At 67.4% G+C, this 15,810-nt stretch overlaps 1 protein-coding gene across 2 annotated transcripts; it reads left to right on the top strand.

Moving 5' to 3' along the window:
• The first annotated feature begins 8,231 nt into the window (after positions 1-8,231).
• CEACAM19 (CEA cell adhesion molecule 19) lies at positions 8,232-15,348 on the top strand. 2 transcript variants are annotated; one of them, XM_045001639.1, is made up of 8 exons: positions 8,232-8,411; positions 8,910-8,998; positions 9,579-9,944; positions 13,292-13,493; positions 14,060-14,112; positions 14,195-14,289; positions 14,521-14,559; positions 14,675-15,348. In XM_045001639.1, exons 2-8 carry the CDS (start codon positions 8,947-8,949, stop codon positions 14,720-14,722), a joined length of 855 nt encoding a protein of 284 aa, XP_044857574.1. In that variant the 5' UTR covers positions 8,232-8,411; positions 8,910-8,946; the 3' UTR covers positions 14,723-15,348. The 2 variants fall into 2 exon arrangements, with proteins under 2 accessions (XP_044857574.1, XP_044857575.1); XM_045001640.1 differs by lacking the exon at positions 8,232-8,411 and having other exon boundaries at positions 8,682-8,998.
• Positions 15,349-15,810: the final 462 nt, after the last annotated feature.

Here is a 15,810-nt window from a genome sequence, read left to right as displayed (position 1 = left end):
CCCGGCCCTGCTCCGGGGCCCGGCTCGGGGCAGCAGGGCCCTGGGGCCAGCCCCCCCCCCCCCCCCCCGCCAGCCATGCGCAGATTCAGCCATTGACCAGGGCCCAGCCGCTCAAAGCGGCCCCTTGCTTAGTGGGGGGGGGGGGGGAGCCAGGGGGTCTCGGGGGGTGGATTCTCCCTCGGGGACCATGGCTGGGGGCAGCAGCAGGGCCGGGAACACGAGCTCCCAGGGGAGATGCTGGGGGCAGGGGCAGGTCTGAGTCACCCCGGGGTGAATCCAGAGTCACTGGAGAGCCCCAGGGAGCTGCGGGTGGATGCGTCTCAGTCCGCCCTCCCCCACCTTCCCCCAACACGCTTCTCCTTCCCCCGCTCCCCATCCCCACTCACCCCCCTCGAGCGCCCCCACACCCCCGTCCCTCCCCCACACCCCTCTGCCCACCCCTCCCCATCCCCACCCACCCCCCTCGAGCGCCCCCACACCCCCGTCCCTCCCCTACACCCCTCTGCCCACCCCTCCCCATCCCCACTCACCCCCTCCAGCTCCCCCACACCCCGTCCCTCCCTCGTTCCACCCCTCCCCTTCTCCAGTCACCCCCTACAGCGCCCCCACACCCCCATCCCTCCCTCCTTCCACCCCTCCCCCACACCCCTCCTTCCACCCCTCCCCATCCCCACTCACCCCCTCCAGCTCCCCCAAACCCCATCCCTCCCCCACACCCCTCTGCCCACCCCTCCCCATCTCCACTCGCCCCCTCCAGCTCCCACACACCCTGCCCCTCCCTCCTTCCATCCCTCCCCATCCCCACTCACCCCCTCCAGCTCCCCCACAGCCCCATCCCTCCCTCCTTCCACCCCTCCCCCACACCCCTCCTTCCACCCCTCCCCATACCCACTCACCCCCTCCAGCTCCCCCACACCCCCATCCCGCCCTCCTTCCACCCCTCCCCCACACCCCTCTGCCCACCCCGCCCCATCCCCACTCACCCCCTCCAGCTCCCCCACATCCCCATCCCTCCCTCCTTCCACCCCTCCCCATCCCCACTCACCAGCTCCAGCTCCCCCACACCGCTCTGCCCACGCCGCACCATCCCCACTCACCCCCTCCAGCTCCCCCACACCCCCATCCCTCCCTCCTTCCACCCCTCCCCATCCCCACTCACCCCCTCCAACTCCCCCACACCCTGCCCCTCCCTCCTTCCACCCCCCATCTCCACTCGCCCCCTCCAGCTCCCCCACACCCCCATCCCTCCCTCCTTCCACCCCTCCCCATCCCCACTCTACCCCTCCAGCTCCCCCACAGCGCTTCCCTCCCTCCTTCCACCCCTCCCCCTCACCCCTCCTTCCACCCCTCCCCATCTCCACTCACCCCCTCCAACTCCCCCACACCCCATCCCGCCCTCCTTCCACCCCTCCCCATCACCACTCTCCCCCTCCAGCGCCCCCACACCCCCATCCCTCCCTCCTTCCATCCCTCCCCATCTCCACTCACCCCCTCCAACTCCCCCACACCCCCATCCCTCCCTCCTTCCACCCCTCCCCATCCCCACTCACCCCCTCCAGCTCCCCCACACCCCCATCCCTCCCTCCTTCCACCCCTCCCCATTCCCACTCACCCCCTCCAGATCCCCCACAGCCCCATCCCTCCCTCCTTCCACCCCTCCCCATCTCCACTCACCCCCTCCAGCTCCCACACACCCTGCCCCTCCCTCCTTCCACTCCTCCCCCACACCCCTCCCTCCACCCCTCCCCATCCCCACTCACCCCCTCCAGCTCCCCCACACCCCCATCCCTCCCTCCTTCCACCCCTCCCATCCCCACTCACCCCCTCCAGCTCCCCCACAGCCCCATCCCTCCCTCCTTCAATCTCTCCCCCACAGTCCTCCAGGCCCCTCTGCGCCCCCCCATCCCTCCCTGCCTCCCCTCCCAGAGCCTGAGAAATGGCCAGGGTGTGAGGGACCATGTCCTGGGCCCAGCCAGGCCCCCACCACTGCCAGCCCCTGGCTCAGGCTGTGACCCCAAATACAGCTGGGGAAACCGAGGGAGTGACTCAGCTACAACTCACAGCGAGTCACCAGCACAGCTGAGAATGGAACCCAGGAGTCCTGGCTCCCACCCCTCCCCCAAGGACTCTGTCACATCCGTGTTGCTCCTGCCCCGGTGGCAGGGATGGGTCCTGAGCCCACTGCAAAGGGCTGAGTCACTGAGGCTGGGGGGAGAACAGAGACATGGGGACCCCATGGCTGGGGGATGGGGAAGCAGGGGATTCTAGGAGCAGTGGTTGGGTATACAGGGGCGGGATGGCCCGTGGAAGACTTTGCCCTGTTGAACCAGTAGGGAATTTCCTGGGGTGGGGAGGTAGATAATTTACCTCCCCCCCCCCGGCTCCACCACTCCCCCCAGCAGTGACCCCTGCCCTGCATCCCCACTGCTCCCCAGTGCAGTGATCCTGCCCCACCCCCACTGCTCCCCCTGCAATAACCCCTGCCTGCATCCCCATTCCAGTGACCCCTCCCTGCATCCCCACTGCTCCCCCTGCAGTGACCCTGCCCTGCATCTCCCCTGCTCCCCCCTGCAGTGACGCCTGCCCCCACTCCCACTGCACCCCTGCAGTGACCCTGCCCACCCCCACTGCTCCCCCTGCAGTGACCCTGCCCTGCATCTCCCCTGCTCCCCCCTGCAGTGATGCCTGCCCCCACCCCCACTACTCCCCCTGCAGTGACCCTGCCCTGCATCTCCCCTGCTCCCCCCTGCCCCCACTCCCACTGCACCCCTGCAGTGACCCTGCCCTGCATCCCCACTGCTCCCCATTGCAGTGACTCTGCCCCACCCCCACTGCTCCTCCTGCAGTGACCCCTCCCTTCATCTCCCCTGCTCCCCCCTGGAGTGACTCCTGCCCTGCATCTCCACTACTCCCCAGTGCAGTGATCCTGCCCCACCTCCACTGCTCCCCCTGCAATAACCCCTGCCTGCATCCCCATTCCAGTGACCCCTCCCTGCATCCCCACTGCTCCCCCTGCAGTGACCCTGCCCTGCATCTCCCCTGCTCCCCCCTGCAGTGACGCCTGCCCCCACTCCCACTGCACCCCTGCAGTGACCCTGCCCACCCCCACTGCTCCCCCTGCAGTGACCCTGCCCTGCATCTCCCCTGCTCCCCCCTGCCCCCACTCCCATTGCACCCCTGCAGTGACCCTGCCCTGCATTCCCACTGCTCCCCATTGCAGTGACTCTGCCCCACCCCCACTGCTCCTCCTGCAGTGACCCCTGCCCGCATCCCCATTCCAGTGACCCCTCCCAACATCTCCCCTGCTCCCCCCTGGAGTGACTCCTGCCCTACATCTCCACTACTCCCCAGTGCAGTGACCCTGCCCCACCCCCACTGCTCCTCCTGAAGTGAACTCTGCCCTGCATCTCCACTGCTCCTACCTGCAGTGACCCCTGCCCCCACTCTCACTGCACCCCTGCAGTGACCCCATCCTGCATCCCCACTGCACCCCTGCAGTGACCTCTTCCCCCACTCCCATGGCAACCCTGCAGTGACACCTGCTTTGCATCCCCACTGCAGTGACCCCTCCCTGCATCCCCACTGCTCCCCCTTCAGTGGCCCCTGCCCCCACTCCCACTGCTCCCCCTGCAGTGACCCCTCCCTACTTCCCCTTCAGTGACCCCTGCCCCCACTCCCACTGCACCCCTGCAGTGACACTGTTGTCCCCCCCCAGCCAGGTCCTTGTCCCACGGGTGCATGTGAGTGAGAAGTGCCAGGCTGTGGAGGTGCAGAACACAGAAAACCCTGCAAACAGAGAGAACAGCCGGCTGTCCCCAGCCCAGCACAGAGGGACAGGGCCCAACCACCAATCTTTCAGCTCTCTGTGCACCTCTGCCCTGCTTCCCCCGTCCATGTACCCCCCGCCCATAACTCCTTCAAACAGCCCCCCCTTCTCCCGGGCTCCGCCCCTGGAAGCAGGATCCGATTTACCAGAAGTGATGGGTTTGGAAAGTCCCTGCTCGGCATCCTGCATCCCCCACTGGGGGGGGGAGGAGCTGGGAGTGGGGGTCAGGTTGGGTGAGCAGGGACCCCCCACCCATCCCCGAGAGGCCGTGTTCTGCAGGGGAGCACAAGGATGAGTGTGTGAGCAGGCACCAGTGTCAAAGGGGGGTGACAGCGCACACAGCTGTGCAGTGAGTGCACCACTGTGGGTACGTGTGCAAGGAGTGGGTGGTGGATGTGTCAGGGTATGTGCGAGTGCAAGAAGGGTCAGAGAGTGCATCCTTGCATGAGTGTGCAAAGATCAGTGGTGAGGGTACAAGGGTGTGTGTGTGCAAGGACAGACAGCTGACAGAAATTGGTGGTGAGTGCTGGAGGGTGAGTGTGACCACAGGAGAATGGTGGTGAGTGTGCAAAGACCTGGTGGGTGAGAATGCAAAAAGGCAGCTGGGAGTGTCCTGATTCCCAGTCCCCTCCTAGAGCCAGGGATAGAACCCAGGAGTCCTGGCTCCCAGCCCCCCCTGCTCTAACCACCAGACCCCACCCCACTCCCCAAGCCAGAGAGAGAAGAACCCAGGAGTCCTGGTTCCCAATGCCTGCTGCTCTAACCACCAGCCCCCACTCCCCTCCCAGAGCTGGGGAGAGAACCCAGGAGTCCTGGCTCCCAGCCCCCTATACCTCCACTCGCTGCCTGTAGCTGGGATAGAACCCAGGAGTCCGGGCCGCTTGGGCCGTCACGCCCCCTCTTCTCTGGCCGGCCCCTGCCTCGAGGGATGCAGACGAGCTTGGGGGGTGAGTTCCTCCATGGACCCATGAGGACCCCTGGTGGTGAAATGCGGAAACGCGCATTTGTCCGGCTCTGTAGAGGGCCCCTGTGGGAGCGGGCGGGGCGGCTGGTTGGATGGAGGCGGGACAAGGTGCAGCCTGACCACCCCCCCGCACTGCAGGGAGGGGGGGCCCACAGGGGGGCTCCTGCTTGTCTCAGGTGGAGCCAGGCTGCAGCAGTGTCGGGGTGCTCAGGAGAGGGGGAGGGAGCAGGGCGGGCGGCGGGCGCTGCTGTGCCACTGGGACAGGGCCGGCTTTAGGCCAGTTCAACCAATTCCCCTGAATCGGGCCCCGCGCCCAAGCCCTGGGACTGGTACCGGCAAGAGCCGGGGCCCTGTACCGGGGTGGGAGCCCCAGGCCCTTTCAATTGCCACCAGAGCCCCACCGCTTCCCCAGGGCTCCCGCGGCTGTTTACAGGGCTGGGGGGTGGAAGCAGGGGAGCCCCGGGCCCTTTAAATAGCCCCCGAGCCCCGGGCTGCTGCTGCTACCCCGGTGGGGGAGGAAGGAGGAAGGGTCACTTACCGTACAGGGTGGGCGGTACCCCCTGTACCCGCACCCCCTGCCCGCAGCCAGCCCCTGCTGCACCCCCTGCCCTGCCCGCACCAGCCCCTGCCTGCAGCCAGCCCTGCACCCACTGCCCTGGCTCCAGCCCCGCACCCCCTGCCCTGCCCGCACCAGCCCCTGTCTCCAGCCAGCCCTGCACCCACTGCCCTGTCTCCAGCCCCGCACCCCCTGCCCTGCCCGCACCAGCCCCTGCCTGCAGCCAGCCCTGCACCCACTGCCCTGTTTCCAGCCCCGCACCCCCTGCCCTGGCTGCACCAGCCCCTGCCTGCAGCCAGCCCTGCCCACACCAGCCCCTGTCTCCAGCCAGCCCTGCACCCCCTGCCCTGGCTCCAGCCCCGCACCCCCTGCCCTGCCCACCCCAGCCCCTGTCTCCAGCCAGCCCTGCACCCCCTGCCCTGGCTCCAGCCCCGCACCCCCTGCCCTGCCCGCACCAGCCCCTGTCTCCAGCCAGCCCTGCACCCCCTGCCCTGGCTCCAGCCCCGCACCCCCTGCCCTGCCCACACCAGCCCCTGTCTCCAGCCAGCCCTGCACCCCCTGCCCTGGCTCCAGCCCCGCACCCCCTGCCCTGCCTGCACCAGCCCCTGCCTGCAGCCAGCCCTGCACCCCCTGCCCTGGCTCCAGCCCCGCACCCCCTGCCCTGCCTGCACCAGCCCCTGCCTGCAGCCAGCCCTGCACCCTCTGCCCTGGCTCCAGCCCTGCCCCCCCTGCCCTGCCTGCACCAGCCCCTGTCTCCAGCCAGCCCCTGTCTCCAGCCAGCCCTGCACCCACTGCCCTGGCTCCAGCCCCGCACCCCCTGCCCTGCCTGCACCAGCCCCTGCCTGCAGCCAGCCCCGCACCCCCTGCCCTGCCCGCACCAGCCCCTGTCTCCAGCCAGCCCTGCACCCACTGCCCTGGCTCCAGCCCCGCACCCCCTGCCCTGCCTGCACCAGCCCCTGCTGCACCCCCTGCCCTGCCCGCACCAGCCCCTGCCTGCAGCCAGCCCTGCACCCACTGCCCTGTCTCCAGCCCTGCCCCCCCTGCCCTGCCCGCAGTCAGCCCCTGTCTCCAGCCAGCCCTGCACCCACTGCCCTGGCTCCAGCCCCGCACCCCCTGCCCTGCCCGCAGTCAGCCCCTGTCTCCAGCCAGCCCTGCACCCTCTGCCCGCAGTCAGCCCCTGTCTCCAGCCAGCCCTTGTCTCCAGCCAGCCCCTGTCTCCAGCCAGCCCTGCACCCACTGCCCTGGCTCCAGCCCCGCACCCACTGCCCTGCCTGCTGCCAGCCCCATGTCCACTGGTGCCCTGTAGTTCCCAGGGAGCAGCTGGGACCCAGCCATGTGCACACCCTAGGGTGACCAGACAGCAAGTGTGAAAAATTGGAACAGGGGTGGGGGGTAATAGGAGCCTATATAAGAAAAAGACCCAAAAATCAGGACTGTCCCTATAAAATCGGGGCATCGGGTCACCCTAGCACCCCCCCCCCCCCCAGGGAGCGGCAGGGACCCACACGTGTGACACGAAGCTCAGTTCTAGGTCAGGCCCAGCTTTTAAAAAAGAACTTTAGGTAGAGTTAACGTGCAGCCGTATCTTCCCGGACATGTCAGGCTTTTTTATTCTTAAATCGCCATCCAGACGTACGGTGACCCTATTGGTACAAAACATACCTACTGTGGCACATCCCTTAAATCAGAACTTTTTATAGGGAACCGGTTGCTAGGAAACGAAAGGCTTTTTTTTACTTTTTTTTTTTTTTAGTCATCCCTGCTGGGGCCCCGCGGGAAATGTTTGAATTGGGCCCCGCACTTCCTAAAGCCGCCCTGGCTGGGAATGGGTCTAGGGCGGGGGGGGGGGCTGTGCTGTGGGGAGGGGGGGGGGCTCTGCAGGGTGCGCTGCGGGCAGGGGGGTGAGGACTCGGCAGGGGGCGCTGTGCTGTGGGGACGGGTTGGGGCTCGGTAGGGGGCGCTGTGGGGACGTAGGCTTGGTGTGGGACGCTGTGCTGGGGGGCTCGGCAGGGGGCGCTGATCCGTGGGGAGGGGGGGCTCAGCGGGAGGCGCTGTGCTGGGGGGGCTCACCAGGGGGCGCTGTTCAGTGGGGAGGGGGCTCGGCGGGGGGCGCTGTGCTGTGGGGGGGCTCGGCAGGGGGCGCTGTTCCGTGGGGGGGCTCAGCGGGGGGCGCTGTGCTGTGTGGGGGGGCTCGGCGGGGGGCACTGTGCTGGGGGGGCTCGGCGGGGGGCGCTGTGCTGGGGAGGGGCTCGGCAGGGGGCGCTGTTCCGTGGGGGGGGCTCAGCGAGGGGCGCTGTGCTGTGGGGGGGGCTCGGCGGGGGGCGCTGTTCCGTGGGGAGGGGCTCGGCGGGGGGCACTGTGCTGGGGGGGCTGGGCGGGGGGCGCGGTGCTGTCGGGGGGCTCGGCAGGGGGCGCTGTGCGGTGGGGGGGGGGCTCAGCGGGGGGCGCTGTTCCGTGGGGAGGGGCTCGGCGGGGGGCGCTGTGCTGGGGGGGCTCGGCAGGGGGCGCTGTTCCGTGGGGGGGGGGCTCAGCGGGGGGCGCTGTTCCGTGGGGAGGGGCTCAGCGGGGGGCGCTGTTCCGTGGGGCGGGCTCGGCGGGGGGCGCTGTTCCGTGGGGAGGGGCTCAGCGGGGGGCGCTGTGCTGGGAGGAGGGGGCTTGACTCAGTAGGATGGAGAGGGGGGAGGCCCCCCCCACTTTCTTAGGTGCCCGGAGGGGCCGGGATTCCTCAGCGGGGTTGGGGGCGGGGCCCCGGGGTGTGGCTGGAGCCCGACCCCCACCCCCGAGATCTCTGCTCCCCAGTGAACCGCCATAGACTGAACCGGCGGGGGGGGGGGTTGGACCGGACGCTGGGGGCGGGGCGTGTCCGTGTTATGCGGGCGGGGGGGGTCTGATTGCACCGACCCCCCCCCCCGAGCAGCGCAGAGCCGCCGCGAACAGGCGAAGGGTGCAGGTCCGGCCCCGCCTGGGCCCCGCGGGGGAGGGAGCCAGAGCCGGGAGGAGACGGACAGAGAGACCGACCTACCGCCCGCCCCACCGGCCACCCGAGGGGGTGGGCTCAGCACCTGGTAAGACACAGGCACCTACAGCTGGGGGCCAGGACTCCTGGGTTCTTTCCCCCCCCCCCCCCCGGTAAAGGAAGGGGGTCTGGTGGTGGGGGCCTGGGGCCAGGACTCCTGGGTTCTCTCTCAGCTCTGGGAGGAGAGTGGGGTCTAGTGGCTAGAGTGGAGGGAAGGGGCTGGGAGCCAGGACTCCTGGGTTCTCTCCCCTTATTTTTGATGCACAGGGTGCTCCCCCCCCCCCCCCGTCTGTTTCCCAGGCACCTTCCTGGGCTCCGCACCAGGGCACCCGCCTCCCATCCCACGTTCCAGGCTCTGGGTGACTCAGGGCCAGACGGGTTGAGCAGCTCTCGTGCTGCTGCCGCCCCCGCGGGAGGCCGGCAGAGATCCCACATCCAAAGCCCATCAGAGGAGCTGAGCCTGGGACCCTTGGTAAAGGCACTTCAGCAAAGGGACCCAGGCATCCGACTGGGACCCTCCCTCAGGTGCCTTCTCCTCTCTCCACAGACTGGGACCCTCCCCTCTGCTCCTGCCTCCGGGGAGGATGGGAGGGCCTTGTGTCCGGAACACCCCATATAAGGGGGTTCTGATTGCAGGTGAGACACAGAGCAGTGTGTAGGGGGAGCCCTGGGCTGGGCTAGCAGGGTCTGTGGGTCGGGAGTGAGGGGCACCGGCAGAACTGTGGGGGGAGCTTAGGGCTGGGCTAGCAGGAGCTGCGGGTCGGGAGTGAGGGGTACCGGCAGAGCTGTGTAGGGGGAGCCCTGGGCTGGGCTAGCAGGGGCTGCGGGTTGGGAGTGAGGGGCACCAGCAGAGCTGTGTAGGGGGAGCCCAGGGCTGGGCTAGCAGGGGGCTGCGGGTTGGGAGTGAGGGGCACTGGCAGAGCTGTGGGGGGAGCTCAGGGCTGGGCTGGCAGGGGCTGCGGTTCGGGAGTGAGGGGCACCAGCAGAACTGTGGGGGGAGCTCAGGGCTGGGCTAGCAGGGGCTGCGGGTTGGGAGTGAGGGGCACCAGCAGAGCTGTGTAGGGGGAGCCCTGGGCTGGGCTAGCAGGGGGCTGCGGGTCGGGAGTGAGGGGCACTGGCAGAGCTGTGGGGGGCGCTCAGGGCTGGGCTGGCAGGGGCTGCAGTTCGGGAGTGAGGGGCACTTTCACCATCTCTCTTCCTCTCCCTGTCCCGCCAGGCTGTCTCCTGTTGTGCTGGGGTCCCCGCCCTGTGGTTTGTACTGTTGTGGTGCACGTGATCCCGGAGGCTCCGTCCGTCGGGCAGAACGTCATTCTGTCCGTGGAAGCCGGCCTGGATCCCCTGCGTCACTTCGACTGGTACCGGGGGCGGCTGGCTGATGGCAGCACCCGCATCTTCAGCTACTCCCCGGGGCAGGAGCGCCCCCAGCGCAACGGGGTGCAGTTCACGGGCCGCGAGGTTGGCTTTCCCAACGGGTCTCTGCTCCTCCGGGGCGCCCAGGCCAATGACAGCGGCACCTACCAGGTCGCTCTGCAGCTGGTGCCGCAGGCCAGCGAGAAGGGCACCGTGGAGCTGCGGGTGAGCGGTGAGTGGCCCCTCCACGGCCTGCGCCTTCCCCCAGACACCCCCAATCTCCCATGCCCCCCCCGACACGTCCATCCCCCCGAGGTGTGAGAGGAACAGGGTGGGGCTGCAGGTGGTTGGTAAATCACATCCCAGAGACACCCCCACCCTCTGGGACCCTCTGCAGGGATCCACCCGTCCCCCAGGGTACCCAGCACAACGGCCCCTCCACGACCCGGTGGGCAGGCTAGGTTCTAAAACTCACATGGGCTAAAGAGTGAGCCGGTTACCTCGGCTCATTTTTCTGCTGGGCTTTGGCTCCGTCCGTCCCCTTCGGCCAGACAATTCCTAGAAGCGGACGAGTTTAGCAGCAAAACACTGAAAGCAACGGAGAGCTGGCAGACAGCGTTCGGGACGGCCCGCACTGCGCCCCAGCAGAGGTGTGACAATGATCAGGGACAATCAGGCCCTTCCGTTCAGTCAGAGGCAGCTGCTCTCCCACTACACGGGTCTGGGCTGAGACTGCAAGTCAGGCAGCCAGTGCTCCGGTGGGGTTTGGAAATGGAGCCACGGTACTGCATGGCCTTGTCGGCTGTTGCCAGAGCCAAGGGGCCAGTTGTGCACGTCAGGGCTATTGCGCATTAAACCCCAGGAAACAGGCAGGGCGGGAGGCCGCAGGCCTCCAGGGATGGTGCACTTGGTGGTGCAACCTGCGGCTCACAAACCAATTCGGACCTTTCGTCCGGAGCCGCAGAGTCTGTGTGTGTGGCAGGCTCAGTTCTGTTAAACACTGGGATTCTTGCCGTGGCTTTGCCTGTCGGACTCAGCCTGGGCTGAGCTTGTCCCGCCTCAGCACCCTCGTGTACTTACTGACGCAGAGTCGCGTCTACACCACTACGACTAAACTCGCTGACGCGATGCCAACAGCCCGCACGGAGCTCAGCCCGTCAGAGGGTTTCGCTCAGGCGCGCCCGGCTGGAGACGTGAAGCCCAGGCAGCCCTCGCAGGGGACAGTACCAGAGTAAACCTTGCCTGATCAGTGGGAGCGAGGCGCTTACACGCGTTCCGGACCTGAGCCTGTGCCGCGGATCAGCTGGACCTGGCATGGGTGGGTTCTGCCCTCACTCCTGCAATGACCGGAGAGCGCCGGGGCGATAGACGGACGGTCACCAGGTGACTCGCTCAGGGCGCTGTGTATAGAACAGCTGGATCCTTTCTAGTCTCTGGATTCGCTGCTGTCTCTACCCAGAGCCCTGCCCAGCGGAGCGGCGCTAGCAGTGACCCGTGGGGGGTGTTCTCCTGGGCCAGGCTCTCCGCGAGATGCTCTGTCGCGGGGAGTGAGGCACAGGCTGTTGGATACGATCGAGTGCTGCTCGGCAGTCTGGCCTGGTCCCTGCCCAGCATAGCGTCGGGGGCCAGCTGGAAAGCCAGGTTGGAAGCATCCAGCCAGGGTGTGAGCTGTGCCTTCTCCTCAGCCAGACAGGAAACAAGTTGTCTCCTCTACGGCATCTTGCAATAGTGGGAAACTCCAGAGTTTCGGTGCAAAACCTCCTGGCTGGGGTGAGCCACGATGAGCCACCGCGTTTTGTGTGGGGCACGAGGGACCAGGCACTGGCCACCCACTGGCTCTGTTCCAGGCTGCAGCCAGCTGGGGCAGTGACTTCCCATGGCCTGCTCTCTGCCCAGCCTGTGCTTGCCCCACCAGCAGGCCACGCTCTCTGCAGTCTCTCTGGCACGTCCCTTCCCCTCGTGCAGGGCTCCGGCCTCCGTTAGTGGCTCATCGCACTGCCGTGATATAAACCCGTTCGACTCACTCGCTTGGTCTGTCGCCAGCCTGAGACAGCAACGAAGGAATCAGCGGCCCGTGGCTCCATCCCCACGCTGGGTTATCCCCGCGCTGCTGCGAGACGTCCAGTAGGAACTTCGGACGTGAGGGTCTCCGCGTGCAGCTGCCACTCGTGCCGCACGGCTGGGTCACCTGAGCGACGTGGCACCATTGTGCGGACGTGACCTGCAGTGCCGGAAGGGGCTGGTCCATCCATGTTCACAACCCACCTCTCCAAGCGCCAGTGGCTAGCTCAGTGCGCCTGTCCCAGGGGCTGGGTTGGCTTAATTCTGGCTGTGGCTTCGTCGGCTCTGGACCAGCCACTGGGTCGCCCTAGGGGTGACGTGCACAGCAGAGCTACACGTCCCGATGGCTTCGTAAGGCACCACGGAACGTGTCGGCTCCTCTGGCCCAGAACGCGCTGGTTGTACGTAGCCTTCGTTAACAGCCCGTTCCCCAGCTCGTCCGGCATTGTCCGGGTGGGGCGTGTAACCGTTTATCTGGGACGTTTCTGTGGCTGGGCCGTAAAGCTGAGAACAGCGCAGCGTGCGGGTGGCCTGTGCTGAACGGGTCACACCAGGGTCGGGTGAGCTCCTTGGCAGGTCTGTGCTGCCGTGGCTAGGCCCTGCCGTGTGTAGCAGAGACGCTCGCTCCTGTCAGCCTGGTCAGCCCAGCCCCCGGAGCGGCAGCCGTGGAGTCAGGGGAAGAATTCTTCCGTGGCCATAGCCGCGTGCACACGGGGCCCCTGGTCCTGGCTCGGGGGGGGAAATTCACGGAGCTGGGCGGGCTGGTTTACAGGCGTCAGACTCTCCTCACGGGAGCGAGCCCCTGTCTAGAGAACCCTGGGCCAGCCGAGAGCCCCGTGGGCCCCCCGCAGATCATGGCTGCAGGCAGGCGGCGCGCTCGGAGCTGTCCACAGCCCCTTGCGGGCAGGCGCCCCGGGCAGCGATAGGGCCTCAAGCCGAAGGGGCTGTTGGCGAATGCTGGGGACAGGTCCCGGTTCCGGATCCTCAGCCCCAGCTGCACCGGCTCGGTCGCCTGTCAGCCGCTGGGTCTGCTCCGTGTCCAGGCCCAAAGCACACACGAGGGTACTCGGCTGGCGCTGGCGGTGGGGCCTGGCCCGGCCACTGGTCATTCCCCAGAGTCCTGCTCCGGAGAGCGGCCGAGAGGCCTGGTCCATGGGAGGGTGTTGACTGCAGGCTGGTTAGAGACCCCCCCGGGGACTCCCCAGAGCCCCCGCATCACCCCTTCCCCCTCTCCATACCCCCCATGGCCTCCATCCCTCCAGGGACTCCCCCATAGACTCCCCCACCTCCCAGGGACAGTCTTGGAGACCCCCCCATCCCCCGCATGGACTGCCCCAGGGACCCCCAACCCTTCAGCCCCCAGGGGGAGCCAGAGGGTGATCCCTCCCCAAACCCCATTAGCCCCCCTCGTTCCCCCAGCCCAGGACTCTGCTCTGTCCACAGGGACCCCCTGGGCTTGGTCCCCCCAAGCCCCAGGTCCCCCCAACACTAACTTCTCCCCAATTCTCTTCCTTGCAGCACCAGCGACCACCCTGGGTCCAAGGACACTGCTCCCCCCGGGCTCAGGCACAGGGCCTCCCCCGGCCACAGCGGCCCCCAGCACCCCGCAGGTCCTGGGCTGGGTGGTGGCGGGGGTCGTGGTTGGGATTTTGCTGACCGGAGCTCTGGGAGCCGTGGTCATCTACCACCTCGTCCTGCGCAGGTCGGACCTGGCCAGAGGGTAAGCACGGGGGAGGGGGGTAGGATGCCTGGGTTCTCTCTTTGGCTCTGGGAGGGGAGCGGGGTCTAGTGGGTTGGGGGGGGTCTAGGAGCCAGGACTCCTGGGTCCGACCCCCAGCTCTGGGAGGGGAGCAGGGTCTAGTGGGTTGGGGGGGGCTAGGAGCCAGGACTCCTGGGTCCGACCCCCTGCTCTGGGAGGGGAGCGGGGTCTAGTGGTTACAGTTGGAGGGTGTGAGGCAGGGCTGGGAACCAGGACGCCTGGGTTCTCTCCCTGGCTCTGGGAGGGGAGTGGGGTGTAGTGGGTTAGAGCGGGAGGGAGGAGGGCAGGGAGCCAGGACTCCTGGGTTCTCTCCCTGGCTCTGGGAGGGGAGTGGGGTGTAGTGGGTTAGAGCGGGAGGGAGGAGGGCAGGGAGCCAGGACTCCTGGGTTCTCTCCCTGGCTCTGGGAGGGGAGTGGGGTGTAGTAGGTTAGAGCGGGAGGGAGGAGGGGTGCTGGAAGCTAGGACACCTGGTGAGGTGGGGTGGGGATTCCCTTGGGATTGTCATGTCAGCTCCCGGCTCTGTTTAGCTCCACAGGAAAACTGGATCCCAAAGGGAAGAAACCACAAAGATCTGCCAGGGGTGAGTCACAGCCCGGGGGTGGGGCTTGGGGGTGGGGCTGAGAGCCCGGACGCCTGGGTTCTATCTCCCGTTCTCTCTCCAGATGACATGGAGCCGATTTACGAGGTGATGGAGTCTCCCTTGGAGTTGCCGCAGCCGGAGGGGAGAAACCCTGAAACTGACCCCCAAGCTCCCCCGGTGAGTGAGGCTGGGCCAAGCACTGCCCCCCTGGGGACCCTATGGGCACTGCCCCCCTTGAACTCCTGGCATGCTGCCCCCGGTCATTGCCAGGTACCACCCTGCCCATCCCCCTGCCTCCTGCCCCTGGGGTCTGTTCCCTGCTTGGGGGCAGGGGGGATCCTGGAGAGGGTTGGGGTCAAAGGCCGGTTATAACGAATCTCTCTCCCCTCCCCCATGTCTGTCTTGCAGGCCATCCCCTTGCCTCCCCAGCCAGACCCCAACTACACGGTGAGTCCCCGCAGTTCAGCCTCCTGGGAGTGGGGTATGAGGGGCTGGGAGGGTCCGTGTGTCCGGGATCCTCCCCCATGTCTGTCTGTCCCTAACGGCCCCTCTCCCCTGGCAGGAGCTGCTGAAGCGAGCCGAGTCCGTGTATGCCCAGATCCAGAGGTGACGCCAGCCGCAGAGGCCACAGGGGGGGACCCCCCTAACAGGGCACCGCCCAGGGATGCCCCCCACCATGGGAAATCCCCCCAACGAGGAGCCACCCAGGGACACCCCCTGCCATGGGGAACTCCCTGAGGGTCCCCACAGTTGGGATCCCTGACCACAAGGACCCCACCCATGGGGAACCCCCTACCCTGGGGAACACCCATAGAAAAACTGGGGTACGGTCCTCTTCCAGGGACCCCAATGGGCAGCTGCACCCACACAGAGCCTGAGCACCCCCCAGTGGGGTACCCCTCAGCAAACCTGGGAACCCTCCACAGCACCCTTGGCCCTCCCAAAGGGATCCCCTCCCAGCATCCATGGAAACCCCTAGAGACACCCCCTCCCCCCAGCAGTGATAACCCCCCAGGAGAACTCCCACCCTCAGCCTCCGGGCCAGACCTTGCACCCTGGGGATCCCCCCCATCAGCATCTTCAGGGACCCCCCCACCCCCAAACCCAGCCTCCCGGAGCCCTGCCTGGGCTCCCTCTGACGCCGGAGCCAGGATCAAATCGCTGGAGGAAGAGCTGGAGGCCGGTGTTGGGAGCAGATGGGGGGCGCCCCCACCCCACTATTAAACCTTGTTCCTCTGAGACAGTCTCCCTTCTGCTCTGCTCTGGCTTGGGGGGGTGGGATGGAGACTTAGGGGGCTGCCATTACACAGAGACACCCCCCCCCCAGTGCCAGGCCGAGCTCAGCTGCCAAAGACTTTTATTGAGGTTCAGGGGGGGATAAGGGGGGTCGCTGGTCAGGGCCGGCTCCAGGCACCAGCGCAGGCAGCAGGTCCCTAGGGCAGCACGTCCGGGTCTTTGGGGGCGGGTCCCTCAGTCCCTTGGAGCGAAGGACCCGCTGCTGAATTGCCACCGAAGAACGAAGCCGGCGGTAGAGCTGCCCCCGAAGTGCTGCCGATCGCGGCTGTATCTGGAGCCGGCCCTGTCGCTGGGAGCCTGGTCACTCCCACCCCAATTCTTGCTGGCCCCATTGGGGGCGGATCCCGGCCCCATCCGGTCAACCTGGAAAAGATGAGACTTCAGCGGGGGAAGGGTCACAGA

Source organism: Mauremys mutica, unplaced genomic scaffold, assembly GCF_020497125.1.
Source record: "Mauremys mutica isolate MM-2020 ecotype Southern unplaced genomic scaffold, ASM2049712v1 Super-Scaffold_339, whole genome shotgun sequence".
Lineage (NCBI taxonomy): Eukaryota > Metazoa > Chordata > Testudines > Geoemydidae > Mauremys > Mauremys mutica.
Note: the sequence above shows the minus strand (reverse complement) of the source record. Positions and strands in the feature narration are given on the sequence as shown.